The following is a 19,190-nucleotide window of genomic DNA, read 5'->3' as shown; positions in this document are numbered from 1 at the left end:
ATTTGACTTATTAAATTGCCTGCCTGAGACTGACAGCTACAGCAGCTTACAAACAGCACTGCTCTATGACAATTACTTTGTATTAAAACACCAGAGAAAATAGAACTCACAAAGTGTCCCTGGTAGTCACCACACACTATCAGTACAGCAGAGATCAGTGCAAGGTGGACACCACCAGAGTGCACAAACATATGTGCTTCTGAGCATCAGCTGCTGTAGCAGTGAGTCCAATGGCAGAAATAAGGGTGATGGATTTGACCACCAGTGGAAGAACTCCCAACTTCATAGCAGGCTTTAATATCTGTATGCTATGCCTTAATACTACCAGTAAGATACCCTTGCCTTAGATAAAAGGGGTAAGATCAGTTGCATCATTCCAGATCTCAGAGTTTTTAGGCAACTATAAACAAGCCAAATATTCAACAGGAACAAGTCCATGCATTCAGTGCAAAAGGCTTTTGTGTTGTATCTACTTCACCAGCTGCCAAACGAAAGTCAAGTAGCTCTTAAGCATTAGGCTGATAATGAAACTGCTCTCAGCAAAGGCAAACTGCAGTAATTCTTAAAGGACAAATGAAGTGCTTTATGGCAGAACAGAAATGGAACTGCTGTTGAGTTTGGCTGACTTTTTCAATTCCAAACTAAGAACAGACTGTAGCCTAGCAGTACGTTTCTGCGTTTGTTCATCTGATGAGGTCAGTCAGTTGAAATTAATTTTTATTACTCTATATCAAATAAGAGGAAATGAGAATCATTAAGTTACCTTTCCTAATCAATTCCTTCAACACACCTGGCTTCCCAGAGGATAAACTACCCTCTGCTGGAATAACAAAGAACTTACAGGCAAGAAAAAATTCCTTATTAACTTCACACAGAGATTCTTGAAAGCATTCAGTTGCAAACACAGCCTGTCTGTTGCTGCAGGCTTACTAAAGCCGGGTTTTGCTCCAATAATTTTGCAGCAAGTGTCATCTTAGATAACCCATGATTAGATAACCCATTTAATACATTAATCATTCCCACAAAACTTACTTTCCTTAAATGAGCATGGATTTTTTTCTAAGAAACAAGCTACTGATTTACATAGCATCCACTACGCTTGTTGGTTTGTGTTATTTTTCTTAGCCCTGGAATCTTTCAGAATTCAAAGCTCAATGTGATATAATTCACATCATGCAAGATTTGATTACATACAGGAGTTACATATTGAAGGAAAAGTTCCTGAATAATTGTAATGGCAAGTACTTAAGAAAAAAAAAAAAAAAATCTTTCCCAAAGAGTCCAGCCACAGTGCTCACTAGGAAAAAGCCATTGCATAGCACTATTGTGAATTTACTAGCTGCTCCAAAAGTATTGCCTTCCATTTTACTGTGTTCGCCCACGACATCAAAGGCAGATGGTGGTGATAAGGCAGTAGAGCTTGAACCTTTCCACCAATACCCTGATACATTTCGTTGCTCTGTGACAGATAGCAACAGAGGGGCACTCTGATGAAATGGCATCTGACATGAAAGAACAGATGAAGCAAAGGTGCGTCACAGAATTCCTCCACTTGGAAAAAATGGTACCCACTGACATTCTTCCTGACATGCTTCCTGAAAGTTGATGGAGACCAAACAGTGGATGCAAGCACAGTGAGGCAGTGGGTGTTGTGTTTTAGCAGTAGTAACACTGACATAAAAGACAAGCCATGTTCTGGATGGCTATGCAGATTTTAATGAGTGCAGAATGCAGGCAATTCATCGCTGCAGAGCTAATGGTAGAAATTATACTGAAAAATAGTGTTCTGTAGCTGAGAATTTGCTTTATCAAATAGTGTTATTGTGGTCTTTGTATCTGTTGTAGTTTCCATGGAAGTAAAGAAAAGGCATTAATTTCCAATCAACTACTTGTCTTGAAAGCTGGAAGTACTTTCAAGCCAGCCCCAAAAGGCAGGATGGTACAAGAAGAGACTTTATTAAATTTGCTGATCATGGCTACCACCAAGATTCAAATCACATGCCAGGCCAGCCTTCATGCTGCAGATTCTGCCTTCTTTCCAAAGATGGTCCAGAAGCATATATGTCACCTTGAGACTACTGACAATCTTCTTGAAGTGCTTAACCAGCACAGAAACAGAAACTTCAGTTTGTATATAGGTAACAGATTTTTGAAAAACATCAAAGTCAAGTAGGAAAACAAGGAATGGAATGGTACAGTCATTATGAACTAAGCCACATCCCCGGCTCTTAATCTCACTGCAAAAATCTCAGGTCTGCTGATTTCATCAAAGTTGTTATATGGTTTTTCACAGTTGGTACAAGTTTCAACTTTCAAACACAAACAAAAAATCTCAGTTCTTTCTTCAAAACTGCAGAAAACAGTTGTTAACAGGCTCTTGGGCATATGTAAAGGAAAGAAAAAAGATGGAAATGCCACTTTGTTGAAATTTCCAGCACACAAACATTATCATGGAATTACAATAAGGATCCTTGGAAAGAAACTTACCTCTTCAAATCTCTCACGGAAAAGAGGAAGAGCTAGTCATCAGTCGGACCTGTTAATTAAAGACTTGCTGTGCGCTGCTGGGTTCTGTCTGCTTCCACCATGGCCATCAACTGCCATATACAACAAAACGAACAGCCCCTACACCCCTGCTGAAAAAGAATAATAATAATTACTAATACATCTTCTAAAATTCCCCCCAAAACAATCCTGCATATGTCCTAAAAAGCCATTCCTTCGTTTCAACGAAGGTGCAACCGTCTGTGCCCCAAAGGCATTTGTAACATTTTCGTCTGAATAGGGTCTAACATATTCATTTATTTGTAACTCATCAGGCAAGATCCCAGCTAGCCACAATTACTTCACTGGACTTAAATAAAGAATAGATGTTAAAAGCAAAGTATTTGTGTGCTTTTATGAACTTCCCTTTCACGCTTTTGCCCCTGAAAGACAGGTAAACTTATCTTTAAAAAAAAAAAAAATCAGAAAAAAATAGTACATGGATATAAGCAATGAGGAAGAGTTTAATTTTACATATATAGTTTCAAAGAAATTAGTTGAAAACAACGAAACAAAAATTAAAAGCGTTTTTACTCATAAAGCAGACTTTGTAACTTCTAAAACAGAAGTATGTTCCATGAAAGTGACAAATGTTATTACAGAGGAAAAAGCCATTTGGTGTGCCATACAGATTAATAGCCTAATTTAAACAGGGGGAAAAAAGAAGAAAAAAAAAAACAATAAAACTTGACAAATATGGAACACGTGAGTGTGCAGTAAATTACAGAGCTGTATCCTGTGGGAATGTAGAGGTGCCTTGCATGCCCACTCACCATCGGCTCCTCTCGCAGCTGCAGTCTGCGGCTACCATGGATGGTCACACAGAGAGGAAGAAGGCAGTGGTGGGGATTGCTCTCACAGAGCAGGGATACTCTTTCCTTCTCCGAGAATTCCCCCACCAGGGAACGCCCCACGCATCAAGCTGTTTTATGAAGCACAAAGAAAATGTACCAGAAGTACCACTACTGCTAGTCAGACTAGCAATAATCAGAACTCTTAACAGAAATCTAATAGCGGTTTATTTGCGCATCTGACACACCTAAACCTAATACTGATCTACTCGAAGTTATAAATCTAATACTGTAGTATCCACGATGATGCTACGTAAAAGTTCACAGGCAGAAAAATGCTATGTGCTTCTAGGTGCTTTAAAATACAGAAAACTGTATTTACTTACAACAGTATTTCCATTCCAATTCCATTACAAAATCTGCTCCTTCTTTTTAAATATTTATTCAACTTACTTCCTGTCTTTTATTTCCTATTGATTAATAAAGACCATTATGTAACTCTCGGTTCAGTCTATTTCTACTGCCTATTAATTTTATTTTGTCATCCAGGCATAGTTTAGTAACAGCTATTTTAATGTTGTTGGCTTTTTTCCTTAAAAAAACTTTATTTTGTCAAAGTATAATAGCCGAAAAAAATTTAGCAACAAAAGCAAGAGGGAAAATTTCCCACTGAAGGAAAATGTTTGAGAAACTGGTAAATAATTCAAGAACATTATTGAACGTGAGGCATTAAATGGGCATTTACCATGCAAATCATCTGTCAGGTCTGAAATACATGCCCAGAGCTCAGGACAAAGTTTCCAAAATTGGCTCTATATCCATTTCTATCAGCCAACTTACAAAGCTGGTGAAAACTCACTTCTGCTGGAGCTCTTAAGAGCATGCCCAGGAAAGAAGCCACCAACATGCAAGCCTACGTGAGCTTTCTGGTGTCAAAACTACACACATCTCCACACACTCAAGACCTCCGCGTAGGTTATTTGTCTGCGGTTTGACACTTCTGAGCAGTGTAGGTAAGGTTTTGGTACCATCAGCTGGCAAAAGAGCTTTAAGAAGGCTATCACGTGGCATCTGAGACATGCTGAATAATTATGAGCCTCCTACCACACCACAGAAAAAGCCAGGTACACTAATTTAAATCTCTTTCACCAAGCTAGAAAAAAAAAATTAAGGCAACTAGAATTTTATCCTCCCCATTTTCAGGAAATGTCACTCTTCTGCTTGAGCCAAAGAATAACCTAATGTATGCCTGGCCTGATTTAAATACTACAAACGGTAAAACAATAAAAACAAATAAAACCAATAAAACCAACAAAAGAAAAACATTTATTAATGAACTGTTCCACTGGTTAATAGGTCTTGTGCTTTAAAAGTCTTGTTTGTTATGTCAGTCACGACCTTGTGCTAGTAAACACAAAGCACATTTAAATCACCTGCACTAGAACAGTTTGCATGTATTTCATATATCATGTTTTCTCATCTACTAATTTTTAATGGGCAGTTTTATTCCACACATGATTACCACTCAGAAGCTGCTTTTTTTAATAGATATTCTGACTTGCCACACATGTGGTTTCAAAGAGAAGCTGTCTGATAGTGACTCAGTGATTCAGCATGTGACACTATTGCTGTGACAGAACGAGTGCTCACCTTCCGAGTGCAACTTCTTCGGTTTTTCAGTTTCTCTTTCAGTATCTTCTTTCCTCTAAAGTCTTAACGTGTGATTATGATTTTCATCCTGACTAGGAGTTCTACACATCAAAGCCATTAATTCAAAGGGAAATTCCTAAAACTTAGTACATGTTTTTAGTAACTTGAGAAGTTTTACACAACGGATAGATACAGTAGGGTCACATGTGGCCTGTCCCACAATATTGTGACTGATTTCCACCACTCCCTAAAAACTAGCAGTATTTAAAAAAACTGGCCTTGCTATTCTTGCACTCGTAAATGCATTTCTGTTGTTTCTTCACTGCTTTCCCTGATTTGTCTGCATTTTTAATTAGCTCTTTAGATGTATTCACTGTAAGGCAAACCTGGTAGAATGAAAAAAGGCATTCATTTCTTCACATACAAACTTCAGCACCATAGACTTCTGTAAGACTTCTGAAGACACACACACACACACACACAGTCTGTTCTGAAGTATTAACATAATTCACAAGGTTTGGTCTGCTGATAAGCAAAAAGTCAAAGGAGAAGCTGCAACACAGAAGACAAATGACTTCCTCTACCCTTAGTCATCAAAAACCTTTGCACACCTTCAGGGGAGCCGGGCGATTCCTCTCCAATACTGCTGCACTTATGTGAACTTAATGGCATATTATGGACTCTCATACCAGAAAACCAAAGTTTCAGTTTATGAAAAAACAATAAAGCAAACATGTACAGCTGGTTGGTCACACGGCTTGAATTCACAGCTTGCTGGGCACTGGGGCATTGGAATACCAGGCCAAGTGCCCCTTTCCTGCAACACATGGAAAACTATTTAATAGATAAGAAAAAAGAAACCCTTTGTGCAGCGCTTTCCTTTGGAAGTATTTTAGGCTGCTTGTAATTTGTTTCTGACAATTAGGCAAGCTTAACTGAGCAACCTCTCCTCCCACATGTAGCTCTGTGCTCATGACAGAATGATTTTCCAATTTAGAAAAGCCAGAACAGCTGTCATACCAGCCAAACAAATACCATCCTATTTATTATCTCAGAACCACTAATACAGCCTATTTGTTGTTTTAAAACCTCTTTTCCTAAGAATTAACTTTATTTCCAAAGTAGTAAGATAGCAATACTACAAAACCGAACGACGAGATAACAAAAATTTATTTTCTTCTTTGTGTCCGTTCACACAACACTGAAAGCTGAAATCGTTCACCCTCTTCCTTTCAACAGGCAGTCTCACATATTTTGCTCTGACAGTGCTTTTGCTGTCGATATGTTACACTGTCACAGGCCTAAAAAGAAAAGGGAGATGGAGGGTGGTTGAAGACAGTTGTACATCAGATAAGAGGTTCTTATAAGGATATAAATTTCATGCTCCAGGGTACAGGTTTTATATCTTCTGCAGGAGCTGATACCATCTAGCGCAAGGGAAAGGACACATGGCCAGGCGGGCGCGGGTGTCGGATGCGGTGTAACGCTCTGATGACCATGTTCCGGACCTGACATGACAGCATCCTCCCTAAGAGGAACACCATGCAGGTATGCGCCTGCTGCAGAGCAAGCTTTTTGTTGACAATTCTGCTCCAGGAACCCAGCAAACAGCACTCCTTATGCGAATTTCACCAGACAGGTGTCAGATGACACAGTTTTTATTCTTCCATCAGCCCGACTGGAGGATGAACGATCATAAGGAGGCTTTGTTAGATGGTATAACTCTATTGCCTAGTGTGCAGGTGGTTTTCTTATGGTCAAACTAAAAGAAGCATTTGACACAAACGTACAAGCAGGTCCCTCGCACACACACACACCCCCTTCTGTGCTCAGTAACGCAATTAACAGGGCTCTGAAGCCAGCTGGAAGCAACACATGGACGACAGGCTATGAAGAGAGGCTACGGCTGGCAGCAGGAGATACCAGGCGCGCTGCTCTGATGCAAGACTGTCTCACGCCCGTTTGCTCTGCGGTATGGCCCGGCTCTACCTGCGCTTATCGCTTCGGTAACTCGCCCAGCTTCCCGCCTCGCCCGGCCCAGCCCGGCCCGCCGGACGTAGCCGGGACGCGGCTTCACCCAGAGGACTGTGCGAGAAGCCCTCGCCGCCGCCGACTGCGAGCTAGGCAAGAGCCGGCGGCAGCCGCTCGGCCGCGGGGATCCGGCCAGGTGCCTCCCGTCCCTCCCGCGCCCCACGGCCCCCACCGCCTCCCGCCCCCGCGCTCCCGCGCCCCGCCTCGCCCTGCCGCCAGCTCCGGGCGGAGGTGCCCGCGCCCGGCCCCGCGCAACCTGCCCTCCGCGGCGCGGCCAATGGGGCGAGAGGGCGGGGAGGAGCGGCGCCGACTGCCCCGGCCGCCTCCGCCCTCCGCGGCGAAACTCGGCGGGAGCGCGGTGGGGAGTTAGACGGCGCCCGCGCCCCGCACGGCAGCGCAGCGCCGGCGGGAAGGAGGGAGAGAGGGAAGGGTTGAGCGGCGCCCACCGCGCTCCGGACTTTCCCGCACCGCCCCCGCCGACACCTGGGAGCCGGCCCGTCCTGCGGCGGCGCTGCGCCCTCCGCGGCGTCGGAGAGAGACGGACGGGTGCCGCGCTCCGCTCCGCCGGGCTCTGCGCTCGGGCCGGCCCCGCTGCCCCGGGCCCCTTAGGCGCGGCGTGGGGAGAAGCGGAGGCAGCGCTCGGCTGTCCTGGCGCTCCTCTACGGCTCCTCTCCTAGACTTTTTTTTTTTTTTTTCTTTTTTAACTAAACCAGACGACTTTTTTTTTTTTTTTCTCTTTCCTCATTCGATTATTATTATTATTTTATTTTCAGGCTAGACTGTCCTCTCCCTAGTTCCGCTTTTTCTCCCTCCTTCCCGATTCCTCTTGCCTCCCACGACCTCGCAGTAGCACGCGGGCACCATGTCCTACTACTCCACTACCATGGCACCTGCCAACGGCTCTGCCAATGGGACTGCCAGCGCAGCTGAGGGCAGCAAGCCTGCCACCATCCCCACCGTCATGTTCATCTTCGGCGTGGTGGGCAACCTCATCGCTATTGTGGTGCTCTGCAAGTCCAGGAAGGAGCAGAAGGAGACCACCTTCTACACGCTGGTCTGCGGGCTGGCAGTCACTGATCTGCTGGGGACCTGCCTGGTGAGTCCAGTCACTATTGCCACTTACCTGCAGAATCGCTGGCCAGGAGGAGTGGCACTGTGTGAATACAGCTCCTTCATCCTCCTCTTCTTTGGACTCTCTGGCCTCAGCATTATCTGTGCCATGTCTATAGAAAGGTACCTTGCCATCAACCATGCTTATTTCTACAGCCATTATGTAGATAAGAAGCTGGCAGGGCTCACACTCTTCGCCATCTATGCTTCCAATGTGCTGTTCTGTGCCCTCCCCAGCATGGGGCTCGGCAGATCAACCTTGCAGTACCCTGACACCTGGTGTTTCATAGACTGGCGAGCAACGAATGCCACTCACGCAGCATACTCATACATGTACGCCGGCTTCAGCTCCTTCCTGATCATGGTTACGGTGATCTGCAACATCCTGGTCTGCGTGGCCCTCATTCGCATGCACCGTCAGTTCATGCGGCGCACATCACTGGGGACAGACACCACCTCCAGCCGCTTATCTGACTTTCGCAGACGCCGGAGCTTCCGTCGGATGGCCGGAGCAGAGATCCAGATGGTTATTCTGCTCATTGCCACTTCCCTGGTGGTGGTCATCTGCTCCATTCCTTTGGTGGTGAGTAACATTGTGCAACCCTACTTCTTTCCATCATCCACACTGCTGAATCTTTTCTCCTCCTCTTCTGTGCCTGTAGGTCAGAATCATGTTTAGATGGTGCTGCAAACTCTTAGCGTAAGTCCAGTGCAGTTAGCACGCACGCATGGTAATAGAAAGTTGTACTGGTTTATATTTACAAGGAAAGAACCCACGCTTATACCAAGCCCTAGACTACTTTCATTGGTTGAAATGCAGTGCCAAAAATTCTTAACAAATTTTCCACTGTTTAACTGGAATCAACACAGTGAAAATTTCACTGAGATCTGAGGGCACTTGAAAGTTCACTCCCAAAATTAATTTGTGATGAGTGAGGTTTGGAGCTGGCCTGCTCTTCGGATGCCTCTTGTGTTTCTAAAATATGTGCTGTTGCTGAAGGATATAGCAGTCCTTACTATGTGGAAGGAGGTGAACGTTCTATTTGCATGGCACCAGCAAGGTGCAGAATGCTTCCCACCCAAACCCAGAGCAGAGCTTCCCATCCAAAGGACCCACTGGGGAGGTCCCACGCTATTTCACTCCTCCAGCAGCTGTCCTGGAAGGCTGGAAGCAGCCATGCCACTTGTTGCTGTCATTTTTAGTTGAGTGAGACTTGCAAGAACCTGGCCTCATGGAGCTAGAGAAATACAAGAGTGCCAAACAACATTACCACTAACTATTTGCTAATTTTCTGCAACAGCTGGTACAATTACTGCCACTGACTTCAACCTGCGGATCCTACTTTCTTCTGTTTTTTCACCTTATCGCCAAGGAAGACAAAAAAAACCACCAGCTCGAGGCTCAGTTTTCATGTGCCGCCCACCATAATACAGCTTGGCGAACTTCTCTCTCTTCCTGGCTTAGAAATGTTAAATAGTTGGCTTGCCATACTCGCCACCTTCCAAAATACAGTTTAGGGAGCCAAGAAGTTGTTAGACATAAAGCAGCACTGGAAGATAGATTGCTTTGAGGGAGTTTGGTGTAGATGGAAGCTATTCCACAGTCTCTGTATTACAGAGGGTTTGCGATGTGTGTGATGTATGAGTGGCCGTCAGGGGATGTGAAACAGCCATGCTGCTGCGTAGTAAGGAAGTTCAGAGAAACACATCTGCAGAGAACTTGGAGAGGTCAGTGAGTCCATCCCCCTATTCAGAGGAGGGTGTAGTTGCAGGGGCCAGGCCAGTTTTGCCACATTACTGAGATAAACAGGAGCCAGCGGAGTGTGGCTGTGCTGGAGCACCAGCAGCTGTCACCCAGTGCTGTCGCACCTCCTGCAGCGCTGTGACTTCATGTCATGCTGTGGCTTAGCTGAGCGCTTTGCCATCTGTTTGCTGCTTGTCATCTAAAGGAAATGGAAATGTGCTGCTCGAGCTGTGCGCGGGCTGTCTGCGAGGCACGCGTGTGCTTGATCGAGGAACCGCGCGCAGCCTGTTACACAGTGCAGCAGCAGAAACCTCATGGGTAAGCTGACTTGCAACACTGGGGGAGTCGGATCATGAGGTACCAAGCCCCAGCATAGGGTTTTAGAAAAAAGCCAAAACCTCATCCCTTGGAGGAGCAGCTAGAGAAAGGCTGAGGATGCAAAATGAAATGTTCCTGTATGTTAGGAGCAAGATATCTTACAGAACAAAAAAAAAAAAAAAAAAAAAGGAAAAAGAGGGAGGGGCTACCAGAAAGGAAACTAGATTGTTAACAGTTCAAATTAATGATCCTGGGTGGGGCAAGAGATTTATTATTTAAACAGTGGCTGCTGAAAACCTTACGTGCAGCCGAGAGCATGTGAAGATGCAGGTGACAAAGTTCCGCACACTGTCAGGCCTTGATTCTGCTGCTTACAAAGGCATGGTGTTGCCTTGAGAGTGTTCACATGCAGTTGTTTTTCTCAGCTAAAGCAGCAGACTTCTGTGTGCATAATGAAGTAAAAGAATGTCGTTTTGCTATCTCCATATTTGACTCTGAAGTGTGCTGAGGAAGAGGAAAAAAAAAAAGTTTTCTTTTATGGCACTTGTAGATACATCGTTACAGAGTCCAGTATGGTTGAACTGCTCCATTGTAAGGGTAGCTTTTGTCAGCCTCCTGCTGTGGGAATAAGCCACAGCTGTTTTTGTTTTGTTACACCATGATGATGTCCCTGGAGCCATTCAAGGCCAGGCTGGACGGGGCTCCGAGCAATGTGACGGAGCTGTAGGAGCCCCTGTTCATTGCAGGGCAGTTGGACCATACAGCCCTTACGGGTCCCTTCCAGATAGGACGATTCTATGATTTCATGTACTGCTGCATATGTGTATTATTAAGCCCTCTGCTTATAGACGGAGGTTAAGCATTCCAAGATAAACTCTGAGCAGTGACACCTTCATGTTTTACATACTTAGCGAAAGCGGCAGAGACAGGAAAATCACTAACTTATACGTACATTTTTATGACTCAGAGGAGTTCCCTGGAGTTATGGGGGGAGCCCACACCGCAGAGGAGACTGCGAGGCTCGTTTGTCGCGCGGAGCCTGGCAGACACAGGAGCATGCGAGTAGCAAGGTGGTGGTGGCATGATTCAGATGCACAAAGCCGGCTCACAGGGTGCTCGGTGACTGAGATTTTCTGACGGGCTGATTTCCTACTGATGATTTCAGCTGAATAAACTATCTCTGAAGTCAAAGCAGAGCAAGTTCTGAGCAAGATACAAACTTTAATACTTTAGAGTGAATGCTTTCACAGTGCAATAAATTGGGAGATAGAGGGAGCCCGGCATTTATCAGTATTTATAAGAGTTTAACCAAAAAACCCTACATTTAAAAATTCTAAATACTCTGAACTACTGAGAAAAAACTTGTCTTGATTGAAGAAGTGTTTAAAGAGCAGTGAGCTGAGTCACAGAGATCAGCCGTTCTCAGTAATGACGCTGCAGCTCTGAGCTTACAAATAGGGTTGTTCAGCATTTTAATGATTTATTCATAAAATCATCAAAATCTTACAGTGATGTGCTGTAGCAAAGCTATTGAGGATTGTACAAAGCACTGAATGAACATTGAAATGAAGGTGGATCAGATTTATCAAAGGAAAAAGAGCAAAAAAAAGCTTTATCTATAATAACCTGCTGTACCTATCTATATATAACCTGCTGTGTTCTCAGTGTACAGAACGTGGTTGGAAAGCATGAAGTCTGACAGGAATTTAGGAGTGAACTGGAGAAAAGTACATGAGCTGTATGCTGCCTCTCACCTGCACTTCACTTTTTTCTTTTTTTCATCTTTTAAAACTGTGAGTTTTTAGAACATAGGATTGATATAGGTAGAAGTAGTGAATGAGGCACATTAGGTGGTACTTTATCAAGAATGTAGTGGAAATTGCAGCCCAGCCCTTAAGAATGACTATCAAGAGAAAGTAGGCACACACTGCTGATAGTATAGTTCACTCCAGCGATCTCTCAGACATTCTTAGGTTTACAAATGCATGACGTTTTTCTTATCCCGACCTCTGCATGCTGTTGAGTTGCACTGAAAGTGTAAATAAAATGCTGTGCTTCAGGATGTGTGTGTGGTCCATCTCATGAAATAATCAAGAGTTTCTAACATGAAGTTTAGTTGAGATAAAAGTTTGGGTTTTCGTTTGATTTGGTGTGGGTCCTGCAGCCAGCAGCACGGTGGCAAGCACAGCTACTGGGCCATCTCTTACAGCAAGAACCCTTAAAGGCAAAGGGTGCTGGCTCCTAGAGATGAAAATCTTGTTTCCTGATTTGTATCATTTAAAATTTATTCTATTGGCATGTGGGACATTTTAAGAGGGGAGATTATTGCACCAATTGCTCTGTGACAGTAACTATACAAATTGCTTTATAGTACTTGACAGAAATTGAAATCATGATTTGCATTTGTATTTAGTAAAAAAAAAATGCAAAAGCAAACCATGCAAGGGCTGTGTTTCTACCACTACCTATTGCTTCAGCATAAACTCAACACACTGTGGAGCAAAGTGCTGCTTAACCTCTCCTGTGAAGAAAGGCTGAGGGAGGCTCCGGGGTCACCTCGCTGCGGCTTTGTAGTACCTGAGGGGACTGATAAACAGGAGAGAAAGAAACCTTTTACATAGACAGACAGTGACAAAGTGGAATAGCTTCAAACCTACAGAAGACAGATCTGGACATTTAGGTTAGTTGTTAGGAAGAAATTCTTTACTCAGAGTGTGATGAGGTGCTGGCACTGCTGCCCAGAGAGGTGCCCCATGCCTGGAGGTGCTCAAGGCTGGGTTGGATGGGGCCCTTGGCAGCCTGAGCTAGTGAGGGCACTGCCCGTGGCAGGGGCTGGAGCTGGGTGGCCCTTGAGGTCCTTTCCAAACCGTTCTGTGATTCTAAGGTTTATAACATTGCAAAGAAACCACAGATACTTTCAAAATATGTTGCCTGAATTCTGTGGCTGCAGATATATCACATAAGTCTCAGTTATTTGAAACATGAACTGTTCTCATTTGCTTTTTTCTTAAATTAGGATTTCAAATTGGAGAAATTGGAGAAATTCAAACAGATAATCAGCTACTGTAATATAAAAATATAATCTACTTTCTGAGCACTTATTTAGAACATAAAAGGCGATATTCCTTATCATGCTATAACCTGTAGGGGAAGACTCATAGCCAAAAGAGGTATATCTGTTGCTGTTAGTGTGGATGTTTTACCAGGATGTAAAGAAATGTTAAAACTGACATTCCAATGCAGATTTTATTTCTACTGTGTTGTGATTAACAAGTAATCCATGCAATGTGTCCGAGCTGGTAAATGCATTTGACTCTTTGGGGGCTTCTATGAAAAGATGTGGGACAGTTCAAAGTTTTCATTAAATGGGTGCTTTTTAGGAATCTGTCACCGCCATGCCACACACCATCAAAAAGGAATGAAGCCTACAGAGGTAGCATAAAGCAAGCTGTATGACTTTTTTTAGCCGCAGCGTCAGCACTTAGAGATATTTGTCCCTGATCTCTGCCAGGCAGAGAATGGTGAATAGAGTGCCTGAGTTTCAGCTGGTGCTTATCAGAGGAACAATCCCACCATTAAATCACTGGTGTGCAACTTTAGCTCTAAGTTAAAAGGGGAAAAAAAAAAAAGAAGAAAAAAAAAAGTCAGGTCTCCAGAGCTGGTCTGTGTGCTGCCTTCAGAGTGTGCGCCCGGCTCAGAGATGCGGACGAATCCATCAGGAGAAGCTCTGCCTGTCACACCTGTCGGGTTCGTGGCAGCGCGAGCACCAAGGCTCCAAGGCTGCTGCTCCCACAGCGCTGTCCTTTCGGCCGCTGGCTGCGGGCAGGTCGCTGTGCCGGGATCACAGCCCAGCGCTTGCACAGCTCCAGGGTGTATCTCTTGCCTAAGGGGAAGAGGAGGAACGATGGGAAAGAAATGTCATGACACGGGTTAAATTTTTAGGAGAACTTTGTCCTTCGTGTGTTTACAACCTTTTACAGTTTTGTTTTGTTTTTTGGGGGTTGTTTTTTTTAGGTATGGTTTTTTTTTTGTTTTTTTTTTTCTGAGGGTGAAAAAAATTCTCATAGAAATGGCCAAGCATATTTGAAGAGCAGAGTACAGCCGGTGCCATAGTCGCATCGGCTCATCTTCCAACCCCTCCGCGTGGAGGAATCCCGGCTGCTGCTTCAGAGGTTCCGAGCCCGCGGCTCTGCGAACGGGAACGGAGGCCCAGAAGGAATTCCCGCCGCGGCCGCGGGCTTGTCCTCGTGGTCGTGCCCTGCGGCAGCGCTGCCACCTGGCGGTGCGCCGCGGGACGGCCGCTGTGGGGAATGTGACGGCCATCCGTGCCCGCCGGGAGAGCCCGCTGTGGATCTCAAGCTCCTCGGGCTGTTCTCGCAGCTGGCGGTATGCAGGATTCATCGGTGATGGCTGTCAAACAAGAGAAGCAGAAGGTTGGAGGCTGTGTAAATACTGAAAAAAGCTGTAGTGAGTGAAGCCTGATCAAAGTGAGCTGAGGGTCAGCCTCTTCTCCGTTGTAACTAGCGATAGGGCTGGAGGGAACGGCCTCAAGTTGTGTCAGCGGACATTCAGGTTGGATGGTAGGAGATACTGCTTCTCCAAGAGAATGGTCGGGCGCTGGAACAGGCAGCCCATGGAGGTCTTTTCTATAAAGTAAAACTTTATAGAACTCTATAAAGTAAAATCACAGAAATAGACATTGCTGGGTGTGCAGGATGCGTGTCAGTTGTGTCTCTGGCTTAACAGAGGATAAACTAGTTGTCAAACAGCCACCTGCAGTGTTGAGAACAATTAGGAAGGATCACTGTATTGCTCTATAAATTCATTATTTTCCCATATTTTGAAATTCCTGTGGAAAGGTTTTGTTACCAGTGAAGCTGGATGAATGTGCTGAGAAAGCAAATAGGGAGGATTATCAGCTTCATGTCCAGTCATTTGGGGTTCTGTGCATAGCAGTGCTGAAGAAGGACTCTGCAGTGCTTTATACGTACTTTGCCACTCACACTCTAAATCCTGACAAGCAGAACACAAGCAAGCATGGCTCTGCTGCAGGAAAATTTCATCAAAGAACTGTGATTTTTTCGTTTTTCCAGTCTTGCATAGGTTCGCAATCACAACTTCTAGTAAAAAATTATACACTTGCTTTTTCTCATGTTTGTAAGCTCATAGCTAGGCCAGACTTTACTCATCTCAAGAGCCAAAGTGGAGGTTTTAGAACATCCATAATTGTGCTACTAGATTTTCACTGTGTCATGTAAGAAGATAATTAAGGGATTTAATTAAGGAGTATGAAGAATACAGCGTCTTCCTTTGTCAGTTATTTTCAGTGGCTTTCCTAGGCCTTCCTAAAATTCCAGACATTGCATAGGTCTTGTTAAAATGAAGAATAGCTATTTGAGACTTAACACACTTATATGATGTCATGCTCCTTGTGGACACCGAAAATGTAACAATTGATACCAAAGAACTGGATTGTGCTCTACAGCAGCATTTTCAGAAGTGGCTCCAAAACAAGGGTAGGGACTATAGTATTGTTTTTTCTTGGATTCCATGGAAAGCCTGAAGGAGGCATTTCTGACAGGATCCAAAGCAGTCTTAAATTTTTTGCATGATAAACTGGAAGTGCTAATTCAGTAGTCATCTAGCAGCTGCTTCAAAATCTTGAATTCCTAACCACTTCATATGTATTTTTATGCTTTGCTAATTAGAACCAAGTGCCAGCTCATCTAGGTAAGCAATGCACTCCAGTCCAGTGCTGGAATCATCTAATCGTATTGACGTATTAAAAATCTTCTACCTGAGAGACCTTTCATTTTGTTACTTTATTTTTTTTTCCAAAACATGCTGTAACAAGAAAGCCACTGAGGTTACACAATTTCAGTAAGGACAAGTGCCAGCCGGAAGTATTTCTGTACTTGGCAGTCAACAGCTCTGGGCTTGTTTCTGGAGAATAACATACCTGGATTATAACCTTAGTTTCAGTTTGTTTTTGAACACACAATTATTAGACCTTTGCCAGAGGAAACAGTTGGCTACGTCCCTCAGAGGACTCTGATATCTCTTTGCAAATAGCATAAGACCAGAGGTACAGTAAGGAAGCGGGATATAGCTGTAAGTTGTAAGACTTTGTTCCTGGGTTATAACCATTAACAAGGAAGTTGTAAAAGCAGCATCCAAAAGTTGAAGATTCGAGGATTAGTTATGAGGGGTTAAGAGAACGTCACTGCTTTCTTACTTGCAGCACATAAGATCAATTTACAGCAGATTAATCTCTGATTTTTTTGCACTTTTGAAAAAAAACCTCACAGTTGCCAATCTCAGCTGTATTGCTTTGGCAGCCTTTTTTCTTGTATCTTGCAAGTTGCAAGTTGAGATCCATGCTTTGATATATAATCTTTGATTTCCTGTCGCAGTTGTAAAATTTTGCCTTTATCCTCCCCCTTCTCTTTCAATAGGTCCGTGTCTTTGTGAACCAGCTCTACCGGCCCGAATTAGTGAGAGATGTAAGGCAAAACCCTGACCTGCAAGCCATCCGCATTGCCTCAGTGAACCCCATTTTGGACCCCTGGGTCTACATCCTTCTCCGCAAGACTGTGCTCAGCAAAGCCATTGAGAAGATCAAATGTCTCTTCTGCCAAATTGGAGGAGCTCGGAGGCAGCACTCGGGGAGCAATTTCAATTGCGTGGATGGTCGCAGGACCTCTTCTGCTGTGTCAAGTCAGTCACCCTCTTTCATCTCCCGTGAGCTGCGGGAGATCAGCAGCACGTCCCAAACACTGCTCTATCCCCCAGAGTTAAGTGAGAGCAGTATTGGCGGTCGTGTGCTGCTTCCAGGCCCCAGTGCAAGTTTGGCTCAGTCTGACACTACATCCGTAAGGACACTGCGCAGCTCAGAGACCTCAGACTCCTCACAGGGGCAGGACTCAGAGAGCGTCCTCTTGGTGAATGAAATCAGGCCTGGTGCTGGGGTCAGCTCTACGTCCAAGGGCAGTCCCCTCCAGGTCACCTTCCCCACTGAGACACTGAATTTATCAGAGAAGTGTATATAGCAACAAAAGGCATCAACCCTGGTGATCTTTCCTGGTACATTGGAAAATTGGTGCAATAGATAGGCATTCTACCTATTCAAGTGGAAAGGGGATCAACTATGCTCCAAAGGGCTAATTTTCTCTTGCCATGTGATGGGTACATTTCTTTTAGACTACTGAGGACTGTGTGGAATAGACACTGTGCTTTGTGCTGCCATCAGAAGTTATACAAGATGGGTCTAATGAGACTGGAATCACAAACATGTCTTGTTCTGGGTCACAGGAGAGCTACTGGGCTTCTCAACATAGAAAGATCCATCACTTTCTTTTCCTTTTTTCCTTTCTTTCTTTCTTGCTTTGTTGGTTTGTTTTGTTTTGTTTTTTTGATTTTTTTTTCATTTCTTTCATTCTCTTTCCAAATCTGGTAGAACTGTGTTTTTCTGTGGCTGCTCAGCTATCAAGGTTTGGTACTAGAGCAGAATGTGAGGCAACTACTAGAAACTAGACAGAGCTACTCTGACAGCTGCCTGCAGTAGGATTTCAAAGTGTCTCACTAAAGCATGAAAATGTGAATTTTTACTGTTGTGTATATATCAGGTTTGAAAATATTTAAAAGTCTATTCTTCTCTATGAGAAGGGTTCTTATTAATACCAGGTATATAGAAATGATTGCCAGCCTTCTCTTCCCCATTATTTCCTGCTGATAAGACATTCTTGGTTTAGATTTGTTGTCCGTGCTAGATTCATGGTTGATAATTCTTTAGCTGAAAATATGTAAACACTTTGAAATGAAAATGTACATACTATTGAGAAAAAAGAAAACATATCTTCAGTTAAGAATATTCCTTTTCAGCGTATGTACAAGCCAGATTTTATTTATGTGCTGATAATGTTTCCGTGTATAAACACATCCGCTCCTTGCTGAGTACTTCGGCCCACGTCCTGCACACACTTAGGCACACACTTAACAATGCCCATCCGAGTAGCCCTTCTGCTGCCAGGGAGACTCTCATGTAAAGTTAAGGACATATAGAAGTACTTTAATATCAGGGCCTAGAACTTTCAACCCCTGGTTAATAGTCATAATATTCACTTTAGTTAAAGCATCACTGATGTAATAAAGGTATTTTTTCATAACATTTATCATTTTACTTTAAATAGTAATTAGAATTTTATGACTCTGTAATCTGATATTCCACCAAATAAATGTATGATACCGTGGAAGTAGAATCTTCATTTAAAAGCATAAGTTATATAGAACCAGCTCCTGGTCTTGCACTCCCTGTACATTATTTGTTCCTAGAGTTTTAATGGAAAAGACATCACCAAAAACAGCTGTTAACCAGTGACAAAAGGACTTCTGGTGTTTTATTTTGTGAGGTTAGATCTTGTTACAGAAATACTGTTTACTAAAATAATTCTGTACAGATATTTGGGGATGTTTTGTCAAATACTAAGCATGTTATGCTGCTTAAAGTGTTCTTATGTGATATGCTTTATTGTAATTAAAATCTTGAGCCTTATGTTGATGACATGTTTAAGCAGTTGTATTGACCAAAATGATTTTGGAGATCACGATTAAATGGAAATGTTCTGCTTGAGATCAAAAGTTTATTAGTCTGCCATTCGGTGCCAATTCCCTACTTTAACAAGCCACCCTTCTGGAGCACCTTGTGCTTAGCTGCTTCTAAAACCTACTGGAAGTTTCCAGAGCTCCACAGAACAATTACCATCAGCAAGAAGGAGCCATCTTAGAAAACGTGAAAGGACTATCACACAGCCATGAAAATCTCTCAGAACGACAGAAAAATCAAAACCCCCACTCAATTAAACCTCAACCTGCCTATTTCCCTCTTGCACAGGAGCAGTAGAGTTTATTTGTACGTAGGAAGTTATGCACAAATATTGCAGCAGAAGCTACTGCTGCACTGATTAGAGAACAGTGCTACTGAAGTTCCTGCTGTAGCTGCAGGT

The 19,190-nt window shown here is 43.7% G+C and overlaps 1 protein-coding gene across 1 annotated transcript; it reads left to right on the top strand.

Annotated features, from left to right (window-relative positions):
* Positions 1-7,371: 7,371 nt before the first annotated feature.
* On the top strand, positions 7,372-18,825 carry PTGER4 (prostaglandin E receptor 4). The gene is made up of 2 exons (XM_052670376.1): positions 7,372-8,709; positions 16,644-18,825. Exons 1-2 carry the CDS (start codon positions 7,879-7,881, stop codon positions 17,235-17,237), a joined length of 1,425 nt encoding a protein of 474 aa, XP_052526336.1. The 5' UTR covers positions 7,372-7,878; the 3' UTR covers positions 17,238-18,825.
* The last annotated feature ends 365 nt before the right edge of the window (positions 18,826-19,190 follow it).

Source organism: Tympanuchus pallidicinctus, unplaced genomic scaffold (genome assembly GCF_026119805.1).
Source record: "Tympanuchus pallidicinctus isolate F22 unplaced genomic scaffold, pur_lepc_1.0 scaffold9, whole genome shotgun sequence".
NCBI classification, from domain to species: Eukaryota; Metazoa; Chordata; class Aves; order Galliformes; family Phasianidae; genus Tympanuchus; species Tympanuchus pallidicinctus.
Note: the sequence above shows the minus strand (reverse complement) of the source record. Positions and strands in the feature narration are given on the sequence as shown.

What these genes read in the sequence shown, in the direction of transcription:
- PTGER4 (XM_052670376.1), top strand. Translation starts at nt 7,879, where the DNA reads ATGTCCTACTACTCCACTACCATGGCACCTGCCAACGGCTCTGCCAAT. An exon ending in TCTGCTCCATTCCTTTGGTG is followed by an intron (nt 8,710 to 16,643) that starts GTGAGTAACATT and finishes CTCTTTCAATAG; the next exon opens with GTCCGTGTCTTTGTGAACCA.